We start from the raw sequence: 23,569 nt of genomic DNA, 5'->3' as shown, positions 1-23,569 counted from the left end.
ATAACTTCATAGTAAATGAAGATCAGACGGAAGCTGTGGCTAACAGCCTTATCTCTCATTACCTTATCTAAGGTTTTGTTCCTACCAGATTGTTTACATTTTATTCGCTCTTTGCAATTTCATTATCTTTGAACACTATCTTGAGAAGAGTAACGTCCTGCTAAACTGGTAAAACTAGCTGCAGTGGAGTTCGGTTCGAGAGCGACTCGTTGTTGAATGACTCTCAAAAGTGAACTATTAGGCTAGGCTACTCACATCTGGTGGAGAAACAACATGCACTTTAACATTGTTAGCAAGTCAACAAGTGAAAAGTGGTCTTGTGGACAGACCTATATGCTCTAACCACAGCGCTTCAGATGCATCGCACGCACTTTTGGCCCATAATGCCGAAGCTGACTTTTTTGCTTTTGGCAACAAACTAGTTGATGATTTTTTGTAATCTTTAATATGGGAAATATCATGCATTTCTTTCATAAAAGTGTTTGTTTTTACAACATGAGAATATGTTATACGGTAGAAGCTATTGGTGGGCAACATTCAAACGTATGTAAACAACCATGATGCTGTGAAATTTAACAACTTCAGGACTATAGATCATGTCGTCAGATATTGAGAGCACATATATGGAAATCTCTTCTTCTCTGTAAAGAGATAAAGAGATGTTTAAATATGACGTTTTTGCACATAATTCTTATGCTTTTGAGATTCTTAGCCTATTATATATCCACACTATATATAAAAAAGGTTATAATGAGACCGCCTGTATGTAAAAAACGTATCTATAACCCAACAACAATCTAAAACATCCTCACGATCGCACATAAAATATCAAAATCTATCAATAAAACCAGATCCAGAGGACCTGTTGAATAAGGGAAGCTGGTCCTTTACTGGTTTATGCTGGTCCTTAGCTTGAACCAGCACCCCAGCTTCAAAACATACATAACCAGCATATGCTGTTAGCCTAACTAGCGCTATTGACGACAGATGTTGTTGAGCAGCAACAAGATGGTTCTGTTTAAAACAGATGTACTGAATATGAGGCGTAGTACACTTCCGGACCATTACAAATTTCATTTCTGTGACGTGGTTTGGGCATTTTTTCCAATAGAATTTAACGCCCCATCAATAAAATCCCTTACTCGCTTATCGCCATCTACTGGAGAAACTACATGACCTCTAACAAGGTTAGCATGAAGTGGAGAAGGCTCTTTGCAGAATGTAGGTCTACGAGAGAAAGCTCTAACCACAGTGCAGCAGATGCCTCTCTGACTTGCACGCACTTAGAAACCTTTCACGAATCGTCTTGAGAATAGTCTTCTGCGCTTAGCAGCAAAAATAAGCCTGATGCTTTTTTGAAGTCTAATGCGGCGAAGTATTTCTTGCATTAATCACCCAGTCTAAGCTGCAAAGTGTTATTTCTGCAACATAAAAAAGAGATGTTTAAAAAGAGCATAAGTGACCTGAGACTACATTCAATCAAAAAAAAAAATAAATTTGGTCAACTTTGACTGCTGCTTCCTCATAACAGCATGAGCGGTCATTGGCTGAATCCTCACCACATGATCTGTTAGTGAACAGAAACCACAGTCGCACCAGCAACTCTTTTAAAATGATCACATGCATGTTGCGTTTAGTCTCGGTCTTCATCTGTGTTGAAGGTAAGATACGAATTGCTCATTATTTGATTTGTGTGTTTTTGTAAATGCTCGGTGCGATTTTTTCAATCTTTTCAGGGGTTTTCAAAGAGCCACTGAGCATCAGTGGTTGCCACTAGCTAAATAATCCAAAAGCAATTTGCCTGTTTGACTGATATGTGCCAAAACACATTAATTACTGAATAAAACTGAACTAATCATTATAGAGACATTAATTGGCCAATAACCAACAGCGGAAACCATATCCTTCCATATTTAACACATAAATATTCTCTTATTATATCTTATTAATATCTCTTAGTTTATCCCAAAATGTTCTTATTAATGCTTTTCAGGTGTGTTTGGTTCTGATGGAGATGCAATAAAGTCAGTATCAGTGACTGAGGGAGATTCTGTCACTCTAAACACTGATGTTACTGAAGTACAGAGAGATGATCAGATACTGTGGATGCTTGGATCTAAAGACACCCGTATCGCTGAACTCTATAAGCACAGCGTTGATATGTTTAGCAGTAATGAGATGTTTGGAGACAGACTGGAGATGAACCCTTTGACTGGATCTCTGACCTTCAGAAACATCAGAACCACAGACTCTGGACTTTATAAACGACGGATCCACAGCAACAGCGGGAAATCAGAGAAGATATTCAACCTTACTGTCTACGGTGAGAAAAATAAAAATAAAATAAAAATGTACAATATGTGTAAATGGACAAGAAGCTTATTATTAGACTGTTAATAGTGAAACAGGAATGAAAATTAAGTTTTGTGTTACAAAAACTAAATGTTTTTTTTTTCTTCCAGCTATTTTTTTATGCCAGCAAATCCATTGCAAATATTTAAAGCAACCTTTACTTTCAGCACAATTTGTGTTTTTGTCTTTGGTAATGTGAACTTGTGTTGATTTTTAGTTAGTAGTTGATGATGTACTCTTGTGTCTTGTTGGTTCATTTACACTTTGTGATATAGCCATGTATTTCCTTGAGCTTTGTTGGATCTTATCAATCCATAGCTCAGTTCTGATTTCTGTGTTTTTGATATTTTGATTATTGCTTCATCTGCATTTGGTTCCTGCCATCCCTCACGTTACAATACTTTAATCTACGTGTTTTTCAGATCACCTGCCTGTTCCTCGCATCACCAAGTGTTCATCATCTAAAACCTGTTCAGTGTCCAGATGTTCACTGCTGTGTTCGGTGGTGAACGTGGGTCATGTGACTCTCTCCTGGTACAAAGGAAACAGTTTATTTTCCAGCATCAGTGTGTCTGATCTCAGCAGCAGTCTCTCTCTACCTCTGGAGGTGGAATATCAGGATAAAAACACCTACAGCTGTGTGATCAACAACCCCATCAGAAACCAGACCAGACATCTGAACATCAGTCAGCTCTGTCCACGATTTCCTTTCAGTCAGTTTAAAACCTGTTTGTTGGATCACCCTGGTTTAATATTTAATTGACAAATGTAGCCTGAACAATTAGTCATAATATGAAGCTACCAGTGTTCTTTATTGGTCAAAACACACACACACACACACACACACACACACACACACACACACACAAATGGTCAGCTATAAGGACTCCCCATAGGCATAATGTTTTTTATACAAACCACGCATTTTCACTTTCTCAAAGTTTTATAAGCTTTTGTACCCACAAGGACCTCAATTCAGGTCCTGTGCACTACATAATAATAATAATAATCTGTATCATATAAACCAGTACACACACACACACACGCACACATGCAATTTTAAACATTTTGAAATGTTAGCTTAAATTAATTTTTTTTTAAACAGAAGACTTTTAAAAACAAACATCCGATTCCTGTATTTTCTTTCTCCAGGCTCTGTTGGCACTTCTGTGATTCCGTCCCTGATTTATGCTGCGGTGGGCGTGGCCGCCGTCGCGCTGCTCGTTTATTACGTCAGATCCAGAACGGACCGGAAAGAGAAAAAGCCACCATCACAACCCCAGCAACTCTTTTAGACGCCAGGTGGCAGTAACTTCACTCAAGTTCATGTGCGCTTCCCAAACGTAAATAAAAGCCCAGCTAAAGTGCTTCCTCGCAGTCGACCAACATTCTTTTTTCATTAAATCATCAGTTTGATAGCAGGTTTCACAGCAGGTTCAAACAAAAGCTGGTTTACAGTTTTGTACCTGCAAACATATACAAACATTAACACGAGTTCATTAAGGAGTTCATCTAAGAACTGGTTGTTTTACTGACCCTCAGGACCAATAACACAGAAGTCAACATCTATTGATTTATTTTTTTGTGCCCCACTCTTCGAAATCAAGCATCAAAAACTTTCATAAATACTGTGGAACAATGTGAATTTCCACAGTTTAGAAATTCACATTCGCGTGTTGAAAACCAGCTACTATTGAAACTTGATATTGAAACCAAGATAATAAAAGAAGGGAAAACAGGCAAAAACAAGACGTACAGCACAAAGCACTGTCATATTTCAGCAAAACGATAGCGCATGATGAGACATGTATTGACTTGCACTGCTATGAAACAGGGAAGAAAGGTATGAATTACTGGAACGGCAAGGGTTCAGGCTTTACATAAGAACCCCCGAGGACATCCATAACTGAAAGATATCGAGTGGTTGAGAGCAGAAACATGGTACGCATGAAGTTTCCGAACTTTAATGTTCTCAATACGCATGCTCTTGTACAAGAAGGAAGTTTCTTGCTTCAGTCAGTCACTGTTGCTGTGTCTCCATGCAAAATATCTATTTGTTCGTCGGAGGAGAATTTGGATATGCAAAAAAATAAGAAGAGTTGTTCGGGCTTTCAGTTTCTATATATTAGACGTGCTAGCTGTCCGCTTAATGATCCTTCTGTCATTTACTCTCCAAGCCTTGTATGACGTTTTCTATGGACTATACAGTAAAAGTCAATGCAGTTAAATGTTGTTCGGTCTTGAAAACAGATTAGAATATAAAGAGCGAAGTTTGCAACGCTGACAGATGCACGGGCGTAAGGTCACTGTGGTGAATGGCTGCAGCTCTTCTGATCAGTGTGCATTGACAGTGGAGTATATGGTCTCTTCCGTCCCGTTAGTTTTCTGCAGAACAACAGAAGTCAGTAAGTCTCGCGAGGCATTTCACTTCATAAACTTCCTCAGGCTGAATCGTATGCGCTTGCTACCCTGACATATAAAACAAAAACCAAAATTTTGTGGATGCTATTTATTACTGGAAACCACAGTCTTGCTTATGTTCTGCTGTAGAGCGATCACACCTCTGAAAACCCCGGCTCCTTCACACCGCAAAGAACAAGAGCGTCGCTTTCTGGATAATTTAGAAATATTCCACTGAGAGCATACTGTCGTTTGCTGTGGTTTCATAAACGTGAGTCTAGCTCATTTGCGAAACGTAAGGTTATCTCTTTTATCTATTATAAAGATGGCATTACCGTAAGAGTCATACCTTGTTTTGTACGTTCGGGACAAATGTGGTTTCGGCGTAAGCTACTTCACCGACGTCCGTCTGAACTGTTTCAGGTGCATGAGCAGATGGTTCAAAATAATTGACTAAAGACGGGGATAATAAATAAATCGATAAAATAATTAACAGCGATCATTAAAACATGAATGCACATATGCTTGTAGGCTAAAGAGAAGACCTGCCTTTTGGCCTCGATCTTCTGTATTTCCTGTAAAGACAGTACGTCACAACGGCAAGCATAGCCAGAACTACTGCAGGTATCAACGTCGCAAAGAGCTTTCCAGATAAATCTGGAACTGGAAGATAAAAAAAAAAATTATCGTTCACTTGTGTTTGAAAAGAGCAAGAATGGAAATGGTATTCATGGAAGAGCAAAATATGAATGTTTTATTTTTTTAAATACTTTAGCTTTTAACAATAAGTATAATTTTTATGTCCAGTATATAAATAATATATGCAATCATGCCTTTCTATATTACTTACCATAAGAAAACTACAGGTCGTTGTAAATGTGTAAAAGTATTTTTTAATATAATCTCAAATACCCTTACCATCTTATTGTAGATTATAATATATAAATGTCATTTAGTGAAGTGACTGAGATTAATGAAAACAAACAAACAAACACTTTGGACATACCTGCACAGACTTCACTGATGTCCACATGTTGAGTCTGGTTTCTGATGGGGTTGTTGATCACACAGCTGTAGGTGTTATTCTCCTGATATTCCACCTCCAGAGGTAGAGAGAGACTGATGCTGAGATCAGACACACTGATGCTGGACAATAAACTGTTTCCTTTGTACCAGGAGAGAGTCACATGACCCACGTTCACCACCGAACACAGCAGCGAACATCTGGACACTGAACAGGTTTTAGATGATGAACACTTGGTGATGCGAGGAACAGGCAGGTGAGCTGAAAAACACGTAGATTAAAGTATTGTAACGTGAGGGATGGCAGGAACCAAATACAGATATAGCCGTACAATAATCAAAATATCAAAAACACAGAAATCAGAACTGAGCTATGGATTGATAAGATCCAACAAAGCTCAAGGAAATACATGGCTACATCACAAAGTGTAAATGAACCAACAAGACACAAGAGTACATCATCTGGGACCAACAGATGGAAAACTGGAACTAAACCAACTACAAATCACAAATCAATACAAGTTCACATTACAAAAAACTAATTGTGTTGAAAGTAAAGGCTGCATAAATAATAGAAATGGGTTTCAGTTTGCTGGCATAAAACATAGCTGGAAATACATATTTAAATTTTGTAACACAAAACTTAATTTTCATTCCTGTTTCACTATTAACAGTCTAATAACAAGCTTCTTGTCCATTTACACATATTGTACATTTTTATTTTATTTTTATTTTTCTTACCGTAGACAGTAAGGTTGAATATCTTCTCTGATTTCCCGCTGTTGCTGTGGATCCGTCGTTTATAAAGTCCAGAGTCTGTGGTTGTGATGTTTCTGAAGGTCAGAGATCCAGTCAAAGGGTTCATCTCCAGTCTGTCTCCAAACATCTCATTACTGCTAAACATATCAACGCTGTGCTTATAGAGTTCAGCGATACGGGTGTCTTTAGATCCAAGCATCCACAGTATCTGATCATCTCTCTGTACTTCAGTAACATCAGTGTTTAGAGTGACAGAATCTCCCTCAGTCACTGATACTGACTTTATTGCATCTCCATCAGAACCAAACACACCTGAAAAGCATTTAGAAACAGTTTTGTAGAATTAATTGTAAGTTTGCAAGTAGGGGAAATAGAACTTATACTACTAATAATTAAAAATTATACTGTAATTTTTTCGTGCAGGAAAAAAATATTCCTATTATATGTACATGTATAATGTTAACATACCACCTAAAACCTTAAAAAATTTACATATATGTGAACATATATGACCCTGGAGCACAAAACCATTTATTTTTCATGCCAGAAATCATTAGGATATTAAGCAAAGATCATGCTCTATGAAGATATTTTATTGCCTCCTGTAAATAAATAAAAATTGGAATGGTAAGGTACATGGCTAAAATTTTATTTAAACAACTTAAAAGGCAATAGGGGAGTTTTTTTGCACCCTCAGATTCCCGAATTTCAAATAGTTGTATCTCTGCCAAATATCGCGTGGCACAATACCTATTTTCATTTTTGAGTTACAGTCCACTAGCTAGTTCTTCACCATTTCAGTAGAAGTTCACAATGAACTTATTTTTACAATTATACGCTGCTAAATAAAAATAATTCCAAAACCAGAACAGCAGCTGGATATTGCAGAATATTAGGCAAACTGTGGAACAGTAGGGTGCTTATTGGGGATGTTAATAACTGTGATGTTTATTACACGTGGTTATGTTAAACTGTGTCAGTTGAATGTGCCCTCAAGGAGATTGGTGCACCATCTGTGTGAACCGGTTCAAGTAAAATATAGGATATGTTTGAAACAATGAAGATTCCCAATGGTCCAAAACTTAGTCCACCTACGTAGTTAACGACGCTGTTTGGTGGGCAAGCCTACTGAAAAGATCTCACATCTGTTAAACCCACAGAAATTCAGCATTTAATCCTAACCTTTGTTTTTTGGTCACTACCCATGAAGTTTTGCTTTATGTGAAAAAGGTGTAGATAAAGGATGCTATCTAAAGGAGAATAAGCGAATGCATATGTTTATGTTTCAAACCCAACGGACTAAAGTCGAAGTCACACACAAAAAAATGTTTTACTTACCATCCATGACCAGCAGGAAAAGACACAAGGACGCTGTTTCGCTAATATTAATCCTCATTTTGATCTAAAGATTTCCTCATGATGGGCTGTGGCTGCGAGAACCGTCAAGTGTCCGAAGACAGAAGAAACGGAGCTGACGCATTCAAACTCGGTCAGGTTTAATTCACACGATTTAATCAAATCGATCATGTATAAAAACGTTTTCTTCGCGAAGCTAGAAATTAAAAAGGAAAACAGTTTCACATGTTGAGCGTTTGAGGCGACCTCGCTGTTAGTCCCGCCCTGAGTCAAGCGCTCTTCTCTATTGTGCCTATTTTGAGATGTAAGCATAGGTTTTTAAATAAAACTATCTCCATTTTATTTACCATGTGCAAAATCGTCTTGCCCTTTGTGTAATTCTAAATTTCCCCTTTCTTATGCTCTGTTATATCTTTCTAACTGGAAAACGATTGCTGTTTTGTAATAAAGTTTGTTTAAGGCTGGTCCAAGCTTGTAAATCAACCAGTCCAGCTACCAGCTTAAAATCAGGTTGTCTTGTTGGGTTTTTAAGTTTGGCATGATTGTATATTGCAACTAGCATATGCTTGACAAGCATTAGTATATGCTGTGTGCCTTTGCTAGAGCTTTTGTTAGTCTATATGCAACCGTAATAAGATCAAGCCATGAGAAGCATCCACCTACACCAACACACATGCTTACACCACCACACATCCATCTCTAGAAATCAATGTTATGCAAAGTTGCAATTTCCACTGGTACAAACCACACTTTGGCACACAACTTACAGGTACAACACTCTGACCTAGATTTATAATACCAGTAAATTTATTGAGGTACTTAAACTAGTTGTTCGCTTAATTTATTAGACTTGCTAACTCTTGCTGACTAAACCTAATTTACACATAAATGCGTAGTTAAGCCATGCAGCGCAGTGCAAACTTTACAATCTTAATGATAAACCGTGTTACAGTCTAATCATCGTTGTGGTTTTCAGCTCTTCTCTGAACCCAAAGCCCCTTCCTCATCTTTTTCACTCTTCTACAAAAAAAACCCAAAGCAAACGGAGGCCTCTGATCTGACTCAACCATCTGAGATCTCAGTGATCTCTTTGTGATGTTTGCTGAACAAGCTTGGGCCTGAAGTTCCCTTCAGAGAAGCACGACTCGAAATGCATAGTTCGTTCTAGTAGATATTAAAATGTTAAACAACAATGCACTAATAATCATATTAGCACTATCATAAACCTAATTAGGTCATTCGAGCTGACGTGCCTGCAGTGAGACGACCTGTCGCATCACGTAGAGTGACCACCATTTCCTGTTGAGATGCAACAAAGATCAAAGAGGTCAAAACCAAAACGCAACGTGCATGCAGTTGTCCTTTTTCATACTGTTGTAACCTTTGCATTAGCGTCAGCTTTTGGCATTTGCGATCACCAGTGACATTTAAATGTGTTAAAACGAAAACGAAGCACTTTAAATACATTTATACGCCAGACTTTTAACAAGTAGAGCAAAGAGTATAGTTTGATGGTTAATTGAAAGAACAGTAAAAAGCTTATTGCCGTAAAATGAGCATTGTTTTCAGTTAGCATCTGCTTGCTCATCTGACACGTCATTATGGTACCAGAAAGAAACAGTTTGAAGTTGGAGTTTAATATCCTCCCACATATGTGTTTCCAAAACAAATATTTCCATTGCTAGCCCTGACATCAAGGAAAAAGTAGTTTGGTCAGTTAGTTTAAAGACGGCAAAGCTGCGTGCTGTAAACATGTTTCCCCAACAGAGCAATTTAGAACCAGTTTGGACTTCATATCAATATTATTTTCCATGTAATTACTGCATTTCCATGTAATTATGTAAATCTCTTTTACTGACAAACTGCTAATAGCTGTCCTTGACTGAACTAAAAGATAATTTCATAAAACCCTCAGTTCACACTCTTTTCACACGTCGGGTTCTGGTAGGCCACCGTTTCCTGTAGATCAGAGAGACAGCGTTTTTTCCAGTGGTCCCGTTAAATTTACGCTGAGAAATATCATATTTATGTACTGCACTTGGCTGATCAAATGTTATTAGGAATTGATCCACTGTGTCCATAGTAGTCCTTTGTCTCATGTTTTGTGGTCAAGATTGTGATTCAGGCTATGCTTGCATCTCCAAAGAGACAGTAAAGTGAAAGGGCTTCATTGTTTTACCTTATTGGTCGGTTGCCTGGTTGCCAAGCTACCGCTCCCAGATGGCCAGTGATATCTGATATGTGCACCAGCTGTCTTTTGTTTGCATATAGTGTGATATATCAGCATGACACGAAGCACAAAGGATGGGGAATTTTGGATTCTGTGTGACATGAACATCAGACCTTCAGTGTCCACCAGTGCTTAAACACTTGTTTCCTGTTTCTAATAATAAACTTACTCAGTAACAGAGAAGGTCCATTACAATCAGAGGATGTTGGCCTGGTTAATGACAGTCTAAGGGAGGAGTCCAGTGTTTATACTGTAACATGATCTGGCTCCAGTAAGTGTGGTCTGATTTTCATGTCTAGTTTGAGGGGCTGGAAGGTAGGAAAGTTTTGTACACAAACAAGTGGGATTCCCTGATCTTTCTAAGGTTCAGTACCAGCATGGGTAATCAAGATAAGCAGCAGGTTATGTAATGGAAGTGGGCTTTCATAGAGTAACTTGTATATCAGTTCCTCATTTTAAGACTTCCTACATTTCTTTCAGAGGATCCACTTCCTTGTTTTACAACGGTTTAGAAAAAAGACTAATAACACTGAATCAAAAAGGAAACAGTAGGTACAAGTGAAGCTGCAGACCTGTAACTGTGCATCAATACAAGTTTCGTTTTTTTATCTTGGTCTGTCACTGTTTCACTTACCAAACCGCATCCTGTGTCAGAGGTCTCAAGGCAAACCATGTGAAGCATTGGAGATCTTTAAAAAAGACCAAACTTCCTGTGCCAATGAAGTAAAGTCTGCCATGTTTGTCCTTTCCTCTACAAATATTGACATCAGTTTTCTGTTCAAAGAAAACACGCCTAACCTGTGACTGTGGGAACAATGCGGTATGGTTGAACGCAATGACAGTGTCTAGCAAAGACCGACACCAAAACAAGGATAAGCAAAAGGATCCATTTTTTTCTTTCTGTTCCCTCCCCCTCACTCCCAGTTTCCTGCATAGTGTTTATCTCACATAAGTGGAGCTTGGGGATTTCCATGGAAAACAAGTGCAGCTGCTTATCTATTACAGAAAGCAGAAATTGAAACTCACGAGAAGCATAAAATAACAGAAAGTTTCTATAGTTCATATATTTCACTTGGACTATTGTGGACTACGTTTTCTTTAAAACACATATAACAAAGGGAGATAATACGTATAAATGCAACAAATAAAGCTGTTAAGATCCTTTCTTAAAGGTCCACATGGTAATATTTTGTTTACAGTGCTTTTGCTCGCAAACCCTTGCATTTTGAGGACCTCTTCGTTTTGCTAGTTTTGAGGACCATCGTGTTCTTCTCTGCTTCACAGGGTTGGCAGGTTTTCACAGAAAATCCCGCCCAAGTGCCACTCAAAACTAGCCCAATCGCTTTTCTAGGAGGATTCTAGGTAAAAATTGAGTTGCGGTGAAGAAAAACACATATTTTTGGCTGGGCTTCACTGATAATAGTCGCATTCCAGGGGCTATATATTAAGTCATCGGGTTGCTTCAACATCCTGTGGAAAGACTGCTAAAGTAACCCAATTTGCCAACACTGCTAGGCTACTATACAAATTCGAGAGATACTCTCACAAGTCACAACCCTTTACTGCGGCGTTATTTGTCAGGGCAAACCGATTTTGAAAAAGTCAAGTGGCTTTTTATTGTCATTTCAACTACATATGGCTGTGCAGTACATATTGTGACAGTTTGTGTGTACACTGTGTGCCATAATTAAGAGTTTAAAATGAGATTTTACTTTAGGAGTTAAAAGAAGTAAAGAGGATGGAGAGGCTATGTGCCAAGATATAAAAGATTTTAAAATGTATAGATGGCCTTCTTTCATCTAAATGTACTAATAGCTTGTATGCAATGTTAGGGTGTGAATATTAAGTTTAGTAGTTTAGTATCAGAAAACTAGCACACTTTTTTCATCCGCGTTAACATTGCAAGTTTATTAGATGTCCTTTTGACAATCTTGCTATTATTGAACAATTCTGTCATTTAAATTTAGTAGGCTACACAAACCAACCAGGAAATGTCTTCAATGTTGCTGAAATTGTCTAAACTCTGCTGCCACCAACTGGAAGTTTTGAGCTTGTGACAACTAATGTGTTGGATTTTGAGGTAAAACTGCAAACATAGTGTTTGTTTAAATTATAAGCAACTTACAACGTTTATTTCAAGTCCAAATTGTGTTGAGCCTGGTTTCTCCCAGGAATTTTTTTCCCATTCTGTCATCAATGGAGTTTTGGTTTCTTTTTGGCTTGATGTTGTCGCCCCTGGCTTGCTTAGTTGGGGACACTTCATTTCCTGCTTAAACTGAGCTGGACAACAAGTGTTTAATTTGGTCATTTTACATTACCGGCACTCTATTTTCCTATTCGAGACAAGTGCAACACAATCTATATGCACAGCTGTAGGTGTTTTTTCACATGGGCATGTGTCTATTGTCCATGCTAAGGTTTCTCTCTGGGTAAACCCATATCTTCCCTTGACAGACATTCTGTCAGCCTCTTTAGTATTTTCTTCATGTTTTCTTTTTTTTTTTTTTTTTTTACTAATTTTATAGTTTATTATTACTTATCTTGCTTATTTTAAAATAATAATGGTAACGAGGAAAATGGTTTTACATCCTACAAATATTAGTCAGTTAAACTCAGTCAGTCAAACGATTTGGGCAATACAGATTAACCATAAAACAAGATTCCTGCATTTGTAAGCAATCATGTCTTTCACGTTGGAGTTTAACAATCTTAATAAGAATTATTTAGCATTTGTAGCATTTTTAGATGTTTAGGTTTAATGAATTTTAAATCGAAGTAAAATGTTAATTCAACGAGGGCCTGATTAAAGAGAATTAGGTCTATTAGTATCTTATATAAATGCTTTTTTTCTACAAATAATGCAATTCTTAAAGGGAGATTCATGCAGCAATTATCACTGATCTCGTTCATTTTAAAATGTGTGCTTAGGTTTGAGTTAGTTGCTGTGGAACGGTGTGAGAAAGTATTTAAATGCTCTACTTGAGCCATCTTGTGGTCATAAATTAACAAGATGAACGTAACACCACATACAGTATACGGGTTTGTTTGTTTTTATGCGTTATTGTAAACAAACGTACATATACGGTAGTACTGTTGCTATTTTTAACATCTTTGAAAGAAGAACGGTTCATCAAAGGTTGATTTTGATATGCAGGGTTGCTGTCTTCATAATCTCTGGGCGTTTCTGTAAAAAAGAAAAGAAAAAAAGAACAAATATCACACTTTGAGCGCACTTTCACTTACTAGTTTCTAATTGTGTTTATGCATACATTCTTTCATTTATCACACACACACACACACACACACACACACACACACACACACACACACACACACACACACACACACACACACACACACACACACACACACGTGTGTATGCATAGGACTTCTATAGTTATTAATAGTCTAATTATGTGGACAAAGGTGAATGATTCTGCATCTTACGACTAAAGTTACAAAGAAACATGTAGAAACATATAAAAATGGTCAATATAGTGGTCAAGTTAGTTTTTAAACAAAAGGATCATATGTTTGCTAATACTTGCCTTCTTCGTCGATCCTTGAACAAACATATCAAAGCAACAAAAAATGCAAAAACAACAACACATCTCAAAATTATCTTCCAAGTGGGATTACCCCCGTGGTCTGGAATAAACAAAAAAGAAAACAGTAATTAGCATAACTCAGTTCAGATCTCAAGCAAGCAAACATCCCAGTTCTCAAGTTTGTCTGACCAAACTGTGGTAATTATTAGATAAAACCTAAATAGGATGAACTCAAAAATTAAAAATTCAACGTGTGAGACCTAATACATTTGACTAAATTTGTTTCTGCTGACGTTCTGTGTCTAAACGTTTGACTGTATATCAAAATCACACGAAAAAACGCGAGAGAACAAGTCAAGTCAAATGAAGGCATACCTGAACAAACTTCACCGATGATGAGATATTTAGTCTCATTGATGAGGGAATTGGAGACCACACAGCTGTAGTTGCCATTATCCTTAACATCCAGCTTCAGGCATAAATAGTTGACATCTAATACAGTGATGCTGGACAGTGAACTGTTTCCTTTGTACCAGGAGAGAGTCACGTGACTCACGTTCAACACTGAACACTCCACTCCACATTCTGAGCCTGAGGACGGACAGCGATCGGAGTGACTGGAAATTTGAGGACTTGGCAGAGGATCTAGGGAACATACAAGGAAAATGAAGAAATGTATATAAAAAGAAAACAGTAGTTATAACAGCATTGATTGTTGCATTATGGTAATACATCTTGGGCAGCAGTGACCTAATGGTTAGAAAGGCATCTTTGTAAACTGATGACTGCAGGATTAAATTTCTGAGTACGGGTTACTTGTCCACATCAAGTGAAATGACAACAACAACAACAACAACAACAACAACAACAACAACAACAACACAAAATGCTGCCTAAAGACCTCCAAAACTCCAAATGAAGTCTCGCCATGAAAGTATCAGTAGGTCACAATTTATTTAGCATAAAACCAAATTAATCTTATGTATTTAAGCATAAGTGAAATATAAAGTTAGAAAATATGCTTTATCAGTCCCAAAGCTACCAACTCACTATGTTTAAGATCCAACAATAAGCCATTCCAGCTAAAAATGCTTAATTTGCCACCATTAACCTGCCTGCTGTATTTGCTTTTATTAGATTTGACATGAAACACGAATGACCTTAGCTGGATCTCTAGGAACATCAGGAATATGATTATAAAATGAACAAGAATGTATGTCGTAACACAAATGGGGGCCAGCAAGGTAAACTCACTGGCCAATTTTAGCCACTGTTTTCATTACATACTACTTATAATTGTAGATTTTGCACTCCTAGCTTCACGATAAACCAGATATGTGAGTTTTCTTAGCATTCTTCATTGACCTTCAGCACAGTGACTTCACCTGTGCCCTGATCTTTACTAGAAACTGAGAGGGGGAGATGTTTAATCCAATCAAATACAATCACCACCACCATCAGTACAAACAAACAGCTCCCCCCACAACAGTCTGTGTTTAAATTTGAGAAAAACAGGCATCTAAAATGAGCATGTGGCTAACAAGCTCAGCCGCTATATAACACATAATAAACAATTTGTGCATATAACTTGATATTATATGGTTTGGTTTATGAACTTCCATTTGTTCACCACAAGAGGTCATTATCTACCACGTGGATTTCACAGTACACAGATTGTTGCACATCTCCCTGGACTGTCATTGTTCTGTCTGCACAAGGCTGCAACCAATCACACGCCTAATATACACTAATTGGATTAACCAGCTGCAATGAATTACGCACACACACACACACACACACACACACACACACACACACACACACACACACACACACACACACACACACACACACACATTATTTAACACCCACTCAGCCCATTCACTAATTAGCAAATATTGTCAGCTTTTATCACTTTTCTAGTGATAGCAACATTATAGAGCTATTCTGTGTTTATATACAGAATGAGAAGCATCCCGAGGATCAATCAGATTTGTCCTGGGAAACCACAAGGAGGACTTAAAGCACTGGGACACAATTTGGATTTTTGCACTTAATTGGCACTGATTGTAAATAAACCACCCTCCGGGGTTTTTGATTTGGTCTTTAGTGTTCGAGGCTTCATGGCTAAATTTGACCAGCCTGGTGGCCAATCTTCATTGACTGCACATTCCACCAGTAAGAGCAGAGTGTGAAGATTTAATAGCACAGAGTAATAGTACAGTTGTGCTTAAAATATTGCAATGCACACAAACATTATGGGTGACATAACAGAGTTCAAAACAGGTCAAACTATTGGTGCACGTCTTGCTGCCTCATCTGTGACCCAGACAGCAAGTCTTTGTGATGTATCAAGAGCCACAGTATCTAGGGTAACGTGAGTGCACCACAAAGTAGGACGAACCACATCCAACAGGAAGTTGTCTGAAAGGGATGTCTGGGTGCTAACCTGTATCCAAAAAACCAAACCACAGCTGCCAAATATGCACCTCAACTCTCTTGTTTCCACCAAAACTGTCCGTCGGGAGCTCCACAGGGTCAATATACACGGCCAGGCTGCTATAGCCAAACCTTTGGTCACTCGTGCCAGTGCCAAACGTGAGTTTCAATGGTGCCAGCAGCAAAAAACTTGGGCTGTGGACAATGTGAAACATGTATTGTTCTCTGATGAGTCCACTTTCACTGTGTGGAGAAGCCCCAAAGAAGCGTACCACCCAGACTGTTGCATGCCCAGAGTGAAGCGTGGAGGTGGATCAGTCATTGGTTTGGGCTGCAGTACAACCAATGGCATTCTCTAGACCCAAAGATTGTGCTATATTTGTGGTACTCTCCCATTCTCTAATCAGGTTAACTTCAACAACAACTATAACAACCTGGAAACATTCGAATGGTTAGGGGATGGGGTGCATCAGACAAGATATTGACGTGAACATCAAGTTTTTGCAAGTTATTATAAATACTGTTACAATATCAAACACATTTTTATAAATCACTAACAGTACAATAATGGACAGTGATCTAATCAGCAGAATTTACACTTCAGTCAATTTGATATATTTGTGGGGTGACTTTTTTTTAATAAACGTGAGGTTTCAAAATTGTAAAAAAATTTTAGCAGTGTATTTCTAAAGGAAACCAACTAAATTCAGAATTTTTTTCTTTTTATTTCAGTTTGCATGTGATGTCTGATAAAAAAAAGTACTTTGTAAAAGAGTCCACAGAAGGACAGTATACACACCAACACACTGCTGTATCTGTATCCAATGAGCTCTCTGCTCAACATGTATGTTATGTTTGCAGCAGCAGTATTTCTTACATGCTCAGCGGCAGCATGTCGTGGATGCAGCATATCTATAGAACAATATTTATTCTACCAAGAACAAATACGTACATTACCATGGCAATCTTTTCAAGAGTTGTCATGACAGAATTAATTTATTTTTTATTTGATTTTTTTTTTAAATAAATTATAGAAGTAATACCTTTATTTAGCAAGGATGGTTTAAATTGATCAAAAGTGATCATAAAGTTTATCAAAAGATTTCTAATTCTAAGATTTCTGCTCTTCTGAGAATTCTATTCATCAAAGAAACCTGAAAAAATTCTACTGAGCTGTTTCCAAAATGGATCATGATGAGTGAGCAGAAGAGACTTCTTAAAAAACATTGACTTGGCACATGATACATAAAAATGTGGCCCCACGTTTGAGGCATTCTCTGCAGTGTATTTTAATGTATCTTTTTTTAAAAATGTTTTTTAATAAATGTCATTTATTTCTGTGATCAAAGCTGAATTTTCTTCATCATTAATCCAGCCGTCAGTCTCTGCTGATCTGCCGCTCTAAAAACATTTCTGATTATTACATCAATGTTCAGATGTGCCATGGAAATCAAAATGATGGGAAATTATGAAGCAATATAGCTATAGTTGTAAAAGCTATTAGCAACATTTTCAAGTTGTTGCTGCATTTAAAAGATGGCTGCCACTTTCAATTAACCTACACATTCCTCTTGTAATAATGAACAAATTTATAACACAAGAAATAAAATCATTCAGATTGGAAGGATATTAATATATTTGCTCAATGTGTGCACCTTGTACTCACCACTGACAGTTAAATTGAAAATACTGCAGTCAAAAGAGTCACCGTATATCTCTAGTTGATAGATTCCAGAGTCTGTTTTTTTGGTGTCGGTGATGGTGAGATCTCCGGTTTGACTGTCGAGCTTGAGTCTGTCTTTGAATCTCTCGTCGCAGTCAGTCGTCTTTTGATTATTCAGAATTTCCGCAATGACAATCTTACGAGGTCCAAACATCCATATGATATGAAAATACTTTGATATGGTTCGAAAAGTAAAAGTGTGCAGAGTGACAGATTTTCCCTTCTTCACTGGCAGCGGAATCATGTTTTCTGTCTCGGTAACAAAACACAAACAGAATCATATAAAACAGTCAGATGTTAATGTCCGACATAATTGAGGACATGCATATATTTAGCAGCATTATCAATTACATACTCTTGCATTCCTGACAGAGGTGAGCGATGTTGGCAGTCAAATTCTGGTTTCTGCTGGGACTGTTGAGCACACAGGTGTAGTTACTTTTATCCTGATATTCCACCTCCAGGTTTAGAGAGGGGTTAGGGTTATGAGCAATGACACTGATTTGTGAACAAACTTGATTTCCTTTAAACCACGTTACATTTGCTTCTTGAACATTGAATGCTGAACACTTAATCTCACATTTTTTGTCTGATGGTGAACACGGTAAAACATGTCTGCGAATTTCAAGAGACTGCTGGAAAACATGAGAGAATAATTAATATATAAGAAACAAAACAAAAAAAGAAGATAACGTAAATCAGTTATTAGGATAATATTAAAAAGATCTCAATTTTTTACCGACGCTGTCTTTGGTCCAAAAGCTTCAACAAGCGACACATCTAGAACACATAACGATATTATGGAGCTACAGAGAAAACTGTATTTTGAACTTTTATTTTGACACAATTGCAAAGTCATTTAATTAGGTATGTAAGAACAAAGAGACTATACAAAAATAATCAGACTAAAAGTTAATGACGTTTGTAGCTGAATATTGTATGATTTATTAAAAAGGGGAGTAAAAATAGTAAAAATAAATATAGAAGTTACCTCCCAAGATCCATAAAATGAATAGCAATCGAATCATATTCTTCAGAAGAAGTAAAAGAGGCTTGCTTGACTGGAAGCAAAACAAATGAAGCGAAGCTTAAGTTGAGCATGATCAAACTTGCAATGTCCTTTGCTTGTTTCAACGCATGACCATATTAAATTCCTTTGAAATACACCATTTTGCAGCTATGACCTACTTTTGCTTTTCTTGAGAGCAGAATTACTTATTATTGTTTTGTTTTTTTGATATCACAGTTGAGATCAAAGATCACTTAAGATACTGTTCCTCATGAATAAAGTATCTAAAACCTACTGGACCTTCTTTACTCTTTCAATGCAAGGCAAAGTGGTGAATTTTAATTTCATCTCAGTTGTTACTCAGCTGTAGCCAGTGGTTTACAATAAATCAAGCAATTTTACAGTTAGTTCTAAAAATATTTTTGTTCAACACTTTCTAGATTTGTACAGTTTTTTATGTGTGTTTTTAGACTTCTTACGAATACTACACTGGAAAACTGACACAGTTACAGGACTGTTAAGCCTAGAAAGGACAGTTCCTGTCCCTCTTAAATTGTGTCATTGGATAAACTAATAACAGATACCCACTGGTTTCACAGACAAGGCTTAAGCCTATATATAGTCCCAGACTAAAATGTAAGGCTGTGGTGTTTCAACTGAAAGAAACATTGCCTTTGTTTTTTCTCAAGATGCACACCAGTGATGTTAACTATGACCTAATCCTGACTCAGGCTAAGCCCTGTCTATGAAACTGAGCCTTATAGTGGTCAGAAATGTAATAAATGAACTGGTTTTGTAGTTGGTACTTTTCAGAAATGATCTTAAATCAGTAGTCATATGGGACACTTATCTGTGATTGCTTGGACAGTACACTTTGTCTGCTCTAGACACCATTTGACTCCTTTATTGCTTCAGCAGCTGACATTTGTCGAGGCATGGACTCAACACTTTTGAAGGAGTTTTCCTGGTATCTGGCACCAAGATGATAGCAGAAATCCTTTTCTCAAGTCCTGCAAGTTGTGAGAGGCCGAGTTGAGCATCTGAAAAAGCCATTGGCCAAAGCACAGTACGATAGCTTACATCAAACCCCTGTCTGGTGAAAGGAACAATACTTGCATTAGACTTGGCTGTGGAATGAGAGTGTTGTGAAACCTCTGAAGAAGGTCTGGATGGTTGCATTCAAAGCCTATGATGGTAGATACACAAGGATACATCTGCCCTTCCACTTCCCCACCTTTGTGGTGCCTAAATATTATGTGAGAATGTGTAAAATAAAAAAATAATAATAAAATTATTTTGCGTTTCACTTTTCTGTATAGTTCTGTGTTTTGTAGTAGTGACAGCCTGTTTGGCATTTGTCCCAATGTTTCTGCCATTTCCTACAGCATGCTTCTGAGATGTTTTTCTTCTTCTCTACCGAGTTAAATGCTTATATTGGGTTCATTCATTTTTAGTGATTCTTTGGCTGTTTTGTCTGCCTCCTGATTACCTCGAATGATTATTCCCACCTCTTGTAAACTGTGCAACCTAACCATCATTTCTGTTAAAATGTCTTTTCTGCTTGTCTCCAATGATTGTATACTCAACTGCCATTGAAGCATATTATGACTTTGTCAAGTCTCACTTCCTAATCCCACTCTATTGCCATAAGAATTGCTATCATTTCAGCTGTATACACTGATGTACCACCGTCTGTTATCCTTCCCGCCACTTTCATTTTAAACTCTGGAACGCAGAATGCAGCTCCTGTCCTTCCAGTATCTATGTTCTTTGAACCATTTGTGTGTATCTGAAGAAATGAGTAGTGTTTTTAATATATCAATTTACATATGTAATTATGCTAAAAGTCCATTTGTTTTCCATGCTTATGTAATTTTATATCTATTTCTGGTTGTGCTATTATCCAAAGATGATGAGTGCGTGCTGGTCATTTGTTTCCAGGGCAACGCTGTATTTATAACCGAATATTTATAGCCAAAAGCTAAAATATACAAAACATACATCTGTTTTCCAAATTATGTAATTAGATATGCATTAAACCTCAAACAAACTCACAAAATTGAGTACAACTTTTATGGTATTTAATATATCGTTAAGCACAGAAATCCACAAAAGTCTACAATATGAATACATTGCTGTCATTGCTGTACACTTGCTACATTGCAAGTCAGATCATGTTGAACAGATTTCCAGCTCATTAAGCATGAACAAGTCCTGACAACTCATAAAACTAACAGTGGGTTGGAAGAAAAAAAAGAACTTAAAAGTGCTCTGAAGATTTGTGCTCTTGAGGAAAATAACAGAAAGCCAAGTGACATATTTCTAACACCAGAGGGCATCCTCAAACCGAGTCAAGGTTTTTGCTTCCTGAATGATTTATGACTTTCATAAACCACAGGGTTTTGAGTTCTTCATCTTTCTCTACTATAATCCAATAACTGGTTAAGTAGACAAATCCAGACAACATAAATGCAACAGTTTGATCAGTCTAGCATGATAATCCTGGAGTATATTGCTTCCTCTGTCTCATCAGCTTTCTGAAATAAAACACAAATTATCTGTAAGAAATGAGGCTCACCAAACATACAAGTACCGTGTCATTGTTGTGTTTGTAATGCAGAGAGAAAGAAACTTGTAAGATTTTTCATAAATGTCTGATCAAAAATATAATTGTTTGTGTTTAATTGCAGAGCTTAAAGTCTAAATGCTCCTGACATTGTGCACAGAATCTACATTTTGACATTAAGTGATCATGATTTTATACTACAAAGAGATATTTTCCAAGACGACTTCAATTCAATTCTGTTCCTCTTCAAATCAGACTGATTACAAAAACCTTACCCTTTTCTGGTCATTTTGTCTAAAAAATTGTATCTCTTCATATTCAGACTGGACTGTTTCCGCTGTATTCACACAAAGCCTTTTCCTGAAGTTTTAGGGTTAAGAGAGTTAATTTCTCGGTCATTAGCATCAGATATATAAACTTGATGCAAAAGCATTATTACTTTAATTGTTAAAGGTACAGAAGACAGTGCTTACTGTTTTGTGTCGCTCTTTTGTGTTTCCTGTAGAGACAGTAGATCACACTCACGAGTACAAGCAGAGCTGCAGCAGACACACATGCAGCAAAGACTGGGTTTACATCAAACCATCCTGAAATAGAAAGAGAACAGATAACTCTGGAATCACATCAACAGTGCATTTACAGACATGTTACCTGAACAGACAATTACCTGGACATGTCTGACAGAGCTGACTGAAGTCCAGATGTGTGGTCTGGTTTCTGATGGGGTTGTTGATCACACAGCTGTAGGTGTTATTCTCCTGATATTCCACCTCCAGAGGTAGAGAGAGACTGATGCTGAGATCAGACACACTGATGCTGGACAATAAACTGTTTCCTTTGTACCAGGAGAGAGTCACATGACTCACGTTCACCACCGAACACAGCAGCGAACAAGATGATGATGATGAAGAACATAGTGAAGAGTTTCTGGTGATTATGGGAATGGGCAGAAGAGCTGGGAAATACAGAAATAAAATATGAATTCAGAAATAAACAGTGATTGATATCTAAACTACATTTTCTTCAGCCTTTTTTCCCTATTTTTGCATCACAAAATAAATCAAGAAAATGGATTAATTTTTCTTTCATCATGGTCCTGATCATCATGAGAATCAGGTTACTCACCATAGACAGTAAGGCTGTATCTCTTGTATGAGGTTCCTCTTTTGCTGAAGATAGATAGTTTATAAAGTCCAGAGTCTGACTGTCTATCTTCAGTCTGTCTACAAATGTTTCATCACTATTATACATTTTGATATTCTGGTTATATATTTCAGCTACACGAGTCTCTTGAGGTCCAAACATCCACAGTATCTGATCATCTGTCTGTACTTCAGTAACATTAGTGTCTAGATCGACAGAATCTCCCTCAGTCACTGATACTGACTTCACTTCATCTGTATCAGCGCCAAACACACCTGAAACACAAACAGAAATCTCCAGCCAGTAGATAACAAACCTGTTTCAGATCAAATAGGATGCTTAGGAAGATCCTGGAAGTTGAAAATTAATTAATCCCAATACAGAAACATATTTATCATATTAATAAAAGGATGTTTAACACGTACCATTCATGATCAATAAACAGAGGCAGAATAAAGTAGAGTCGTGCATCATCTTCCATTTATCACTCTCCAAAATATTATTTCTGCATGATGCAATTCAGTAATTATCTACTCCGCTTACAAACAGTTATTTACATGTTCATAAAGAGTTAACATGCTCCATGTCTTAAAATTACAAAAAAAAAAAAGCTACAAAATAGAATTGAAATAATTTACATGCGAGGACTAATCCAGTTGTGTGAAAGTGGTTCTCAGGAATGAATTGTGAGATCTCTGGCTTTACTTTATGCACATTTTCTGTTCCTCCCTCCCCCTCCACCCCCTCCTGCTCACTTTAATTCCAGTAACATACAATATATTTTTATATATTTATATTTATTTATATATAGTTATATAGCTATTTCGCTATCCAGTGGAGATCAATTAAAGTTTATGTAATATATAAATAATATTATATAATATTATTTATATAATACTTTATTTGTGCTATGTTTTATTTGAACAGCAATATAGCTGACTGTTAGGGATCCGACAGGCTCTTTCACCGGCCAATCAGCATCCATCACCACTGTCAGCCAACCGCAACGCTCCCTGTCCCC

The 23,569-nt window shown here is 37.2% G+C and overlaps 3 protein-coding genes across 3 annotated transcripts; 1 reads left to right on the top strand and 2 right to left on the bottom strand.

The window, feature by feature from the left end:
• The first annotated feature begins 1,578 nt into the window (after nt 1-1,578).
• On the top strand, nt 1,579-3,773 carry LOC122327491 (SLAM family member 5-like). The gene is made up of 4 exons (XM_043222899.1): nt 1,579-1,661; nt 1,994-2,323; nt 2,775-3,065; nt 3,505-3,773. Exons 1-4 carry the CDS (start codon nt 1,613-1,615, stop codon nt 3,645-3,647), a joined length of 813 nt encoding a protein of 270 aa, XP_043078834.1. The 5' UTR covers nt 1,579-1,612; the 3' UTR covers nt 3,648-3,773.
• Nucleotides 3,774-4,300: 527 nt separating this feature from the next.
• Nucleotides 4,301-8,142, bottom strand: LOC122327438 (SLAM family member 5-like). The gene is made up of 6 exons (XM_043222804.1): nt 7,873-8,142; nt 6,517-6,846; nt 5,759-6,037; nt 5,302-5,415; nt 5,102-5,205; nt 4,301-4,737 (listed from the first exon to the last, which is right to left on the bottom strand). The coding sequence occupies exons 1-6, from the start codon at nt 7,928-7,930 to the stop codon at nt 4,687-4,689; spliced, it is 936 nt and encodes a 311-aa protein (XP_043078739.1). The 5' UTR covers nt 7,931-8,142; the 3' UTR covers nt 4,301-4,686.
• Nucleotides 8,143-13,009: 4,867 nt separating this feature from the next.
• On the bottom strand, nt 13,010-23,242 carry LOC122328172 (titin-like). Its single transcript, XM_043223878.1, is given in 12 exon segments — nt 13,010-13,304; nt 13,669-13,768; nt 14,044-14,313; nt 17,774-18,079; nt 18,186-18,465; nt 18,570-18,610; nt 18,822-18,917; nt 21,855-21,992; nt 22,073-22,360; nt 22,531-22,602; nt 22,605-22,823; nt 22,974-23,242. Coding segments are annotated over 12 exon segments (1,878 nt in total). The 5' UTR covers nt 23,023-23,242; the 3' UTR covers nt 13,010-13,285.
• Between the last annotated feature and the right edge of the window lie 327 nt (nt 23,243-23,569).

The sequence above is a fragment of the Puntigrus tetrazona genome, chromosome 22 (genome assembly GCF_018831695.1).
Source record: "Puntigrus tetrazona isolate hp1 chromosome 22, ASM1883169v1, whole genome shotgun sequence".
Classification (NCBI taxonomy): Eukaryota; Metazoa; Chordata; class Actinopteri; order Cypriniformes; family Cyprinidae; genus Puntigrus; species Puntigrus tetrazona.
Note: the sequence above shows the minus strand (reverse complement) of the source record. Positions and strands in the feature narration are given on the sequence as shown.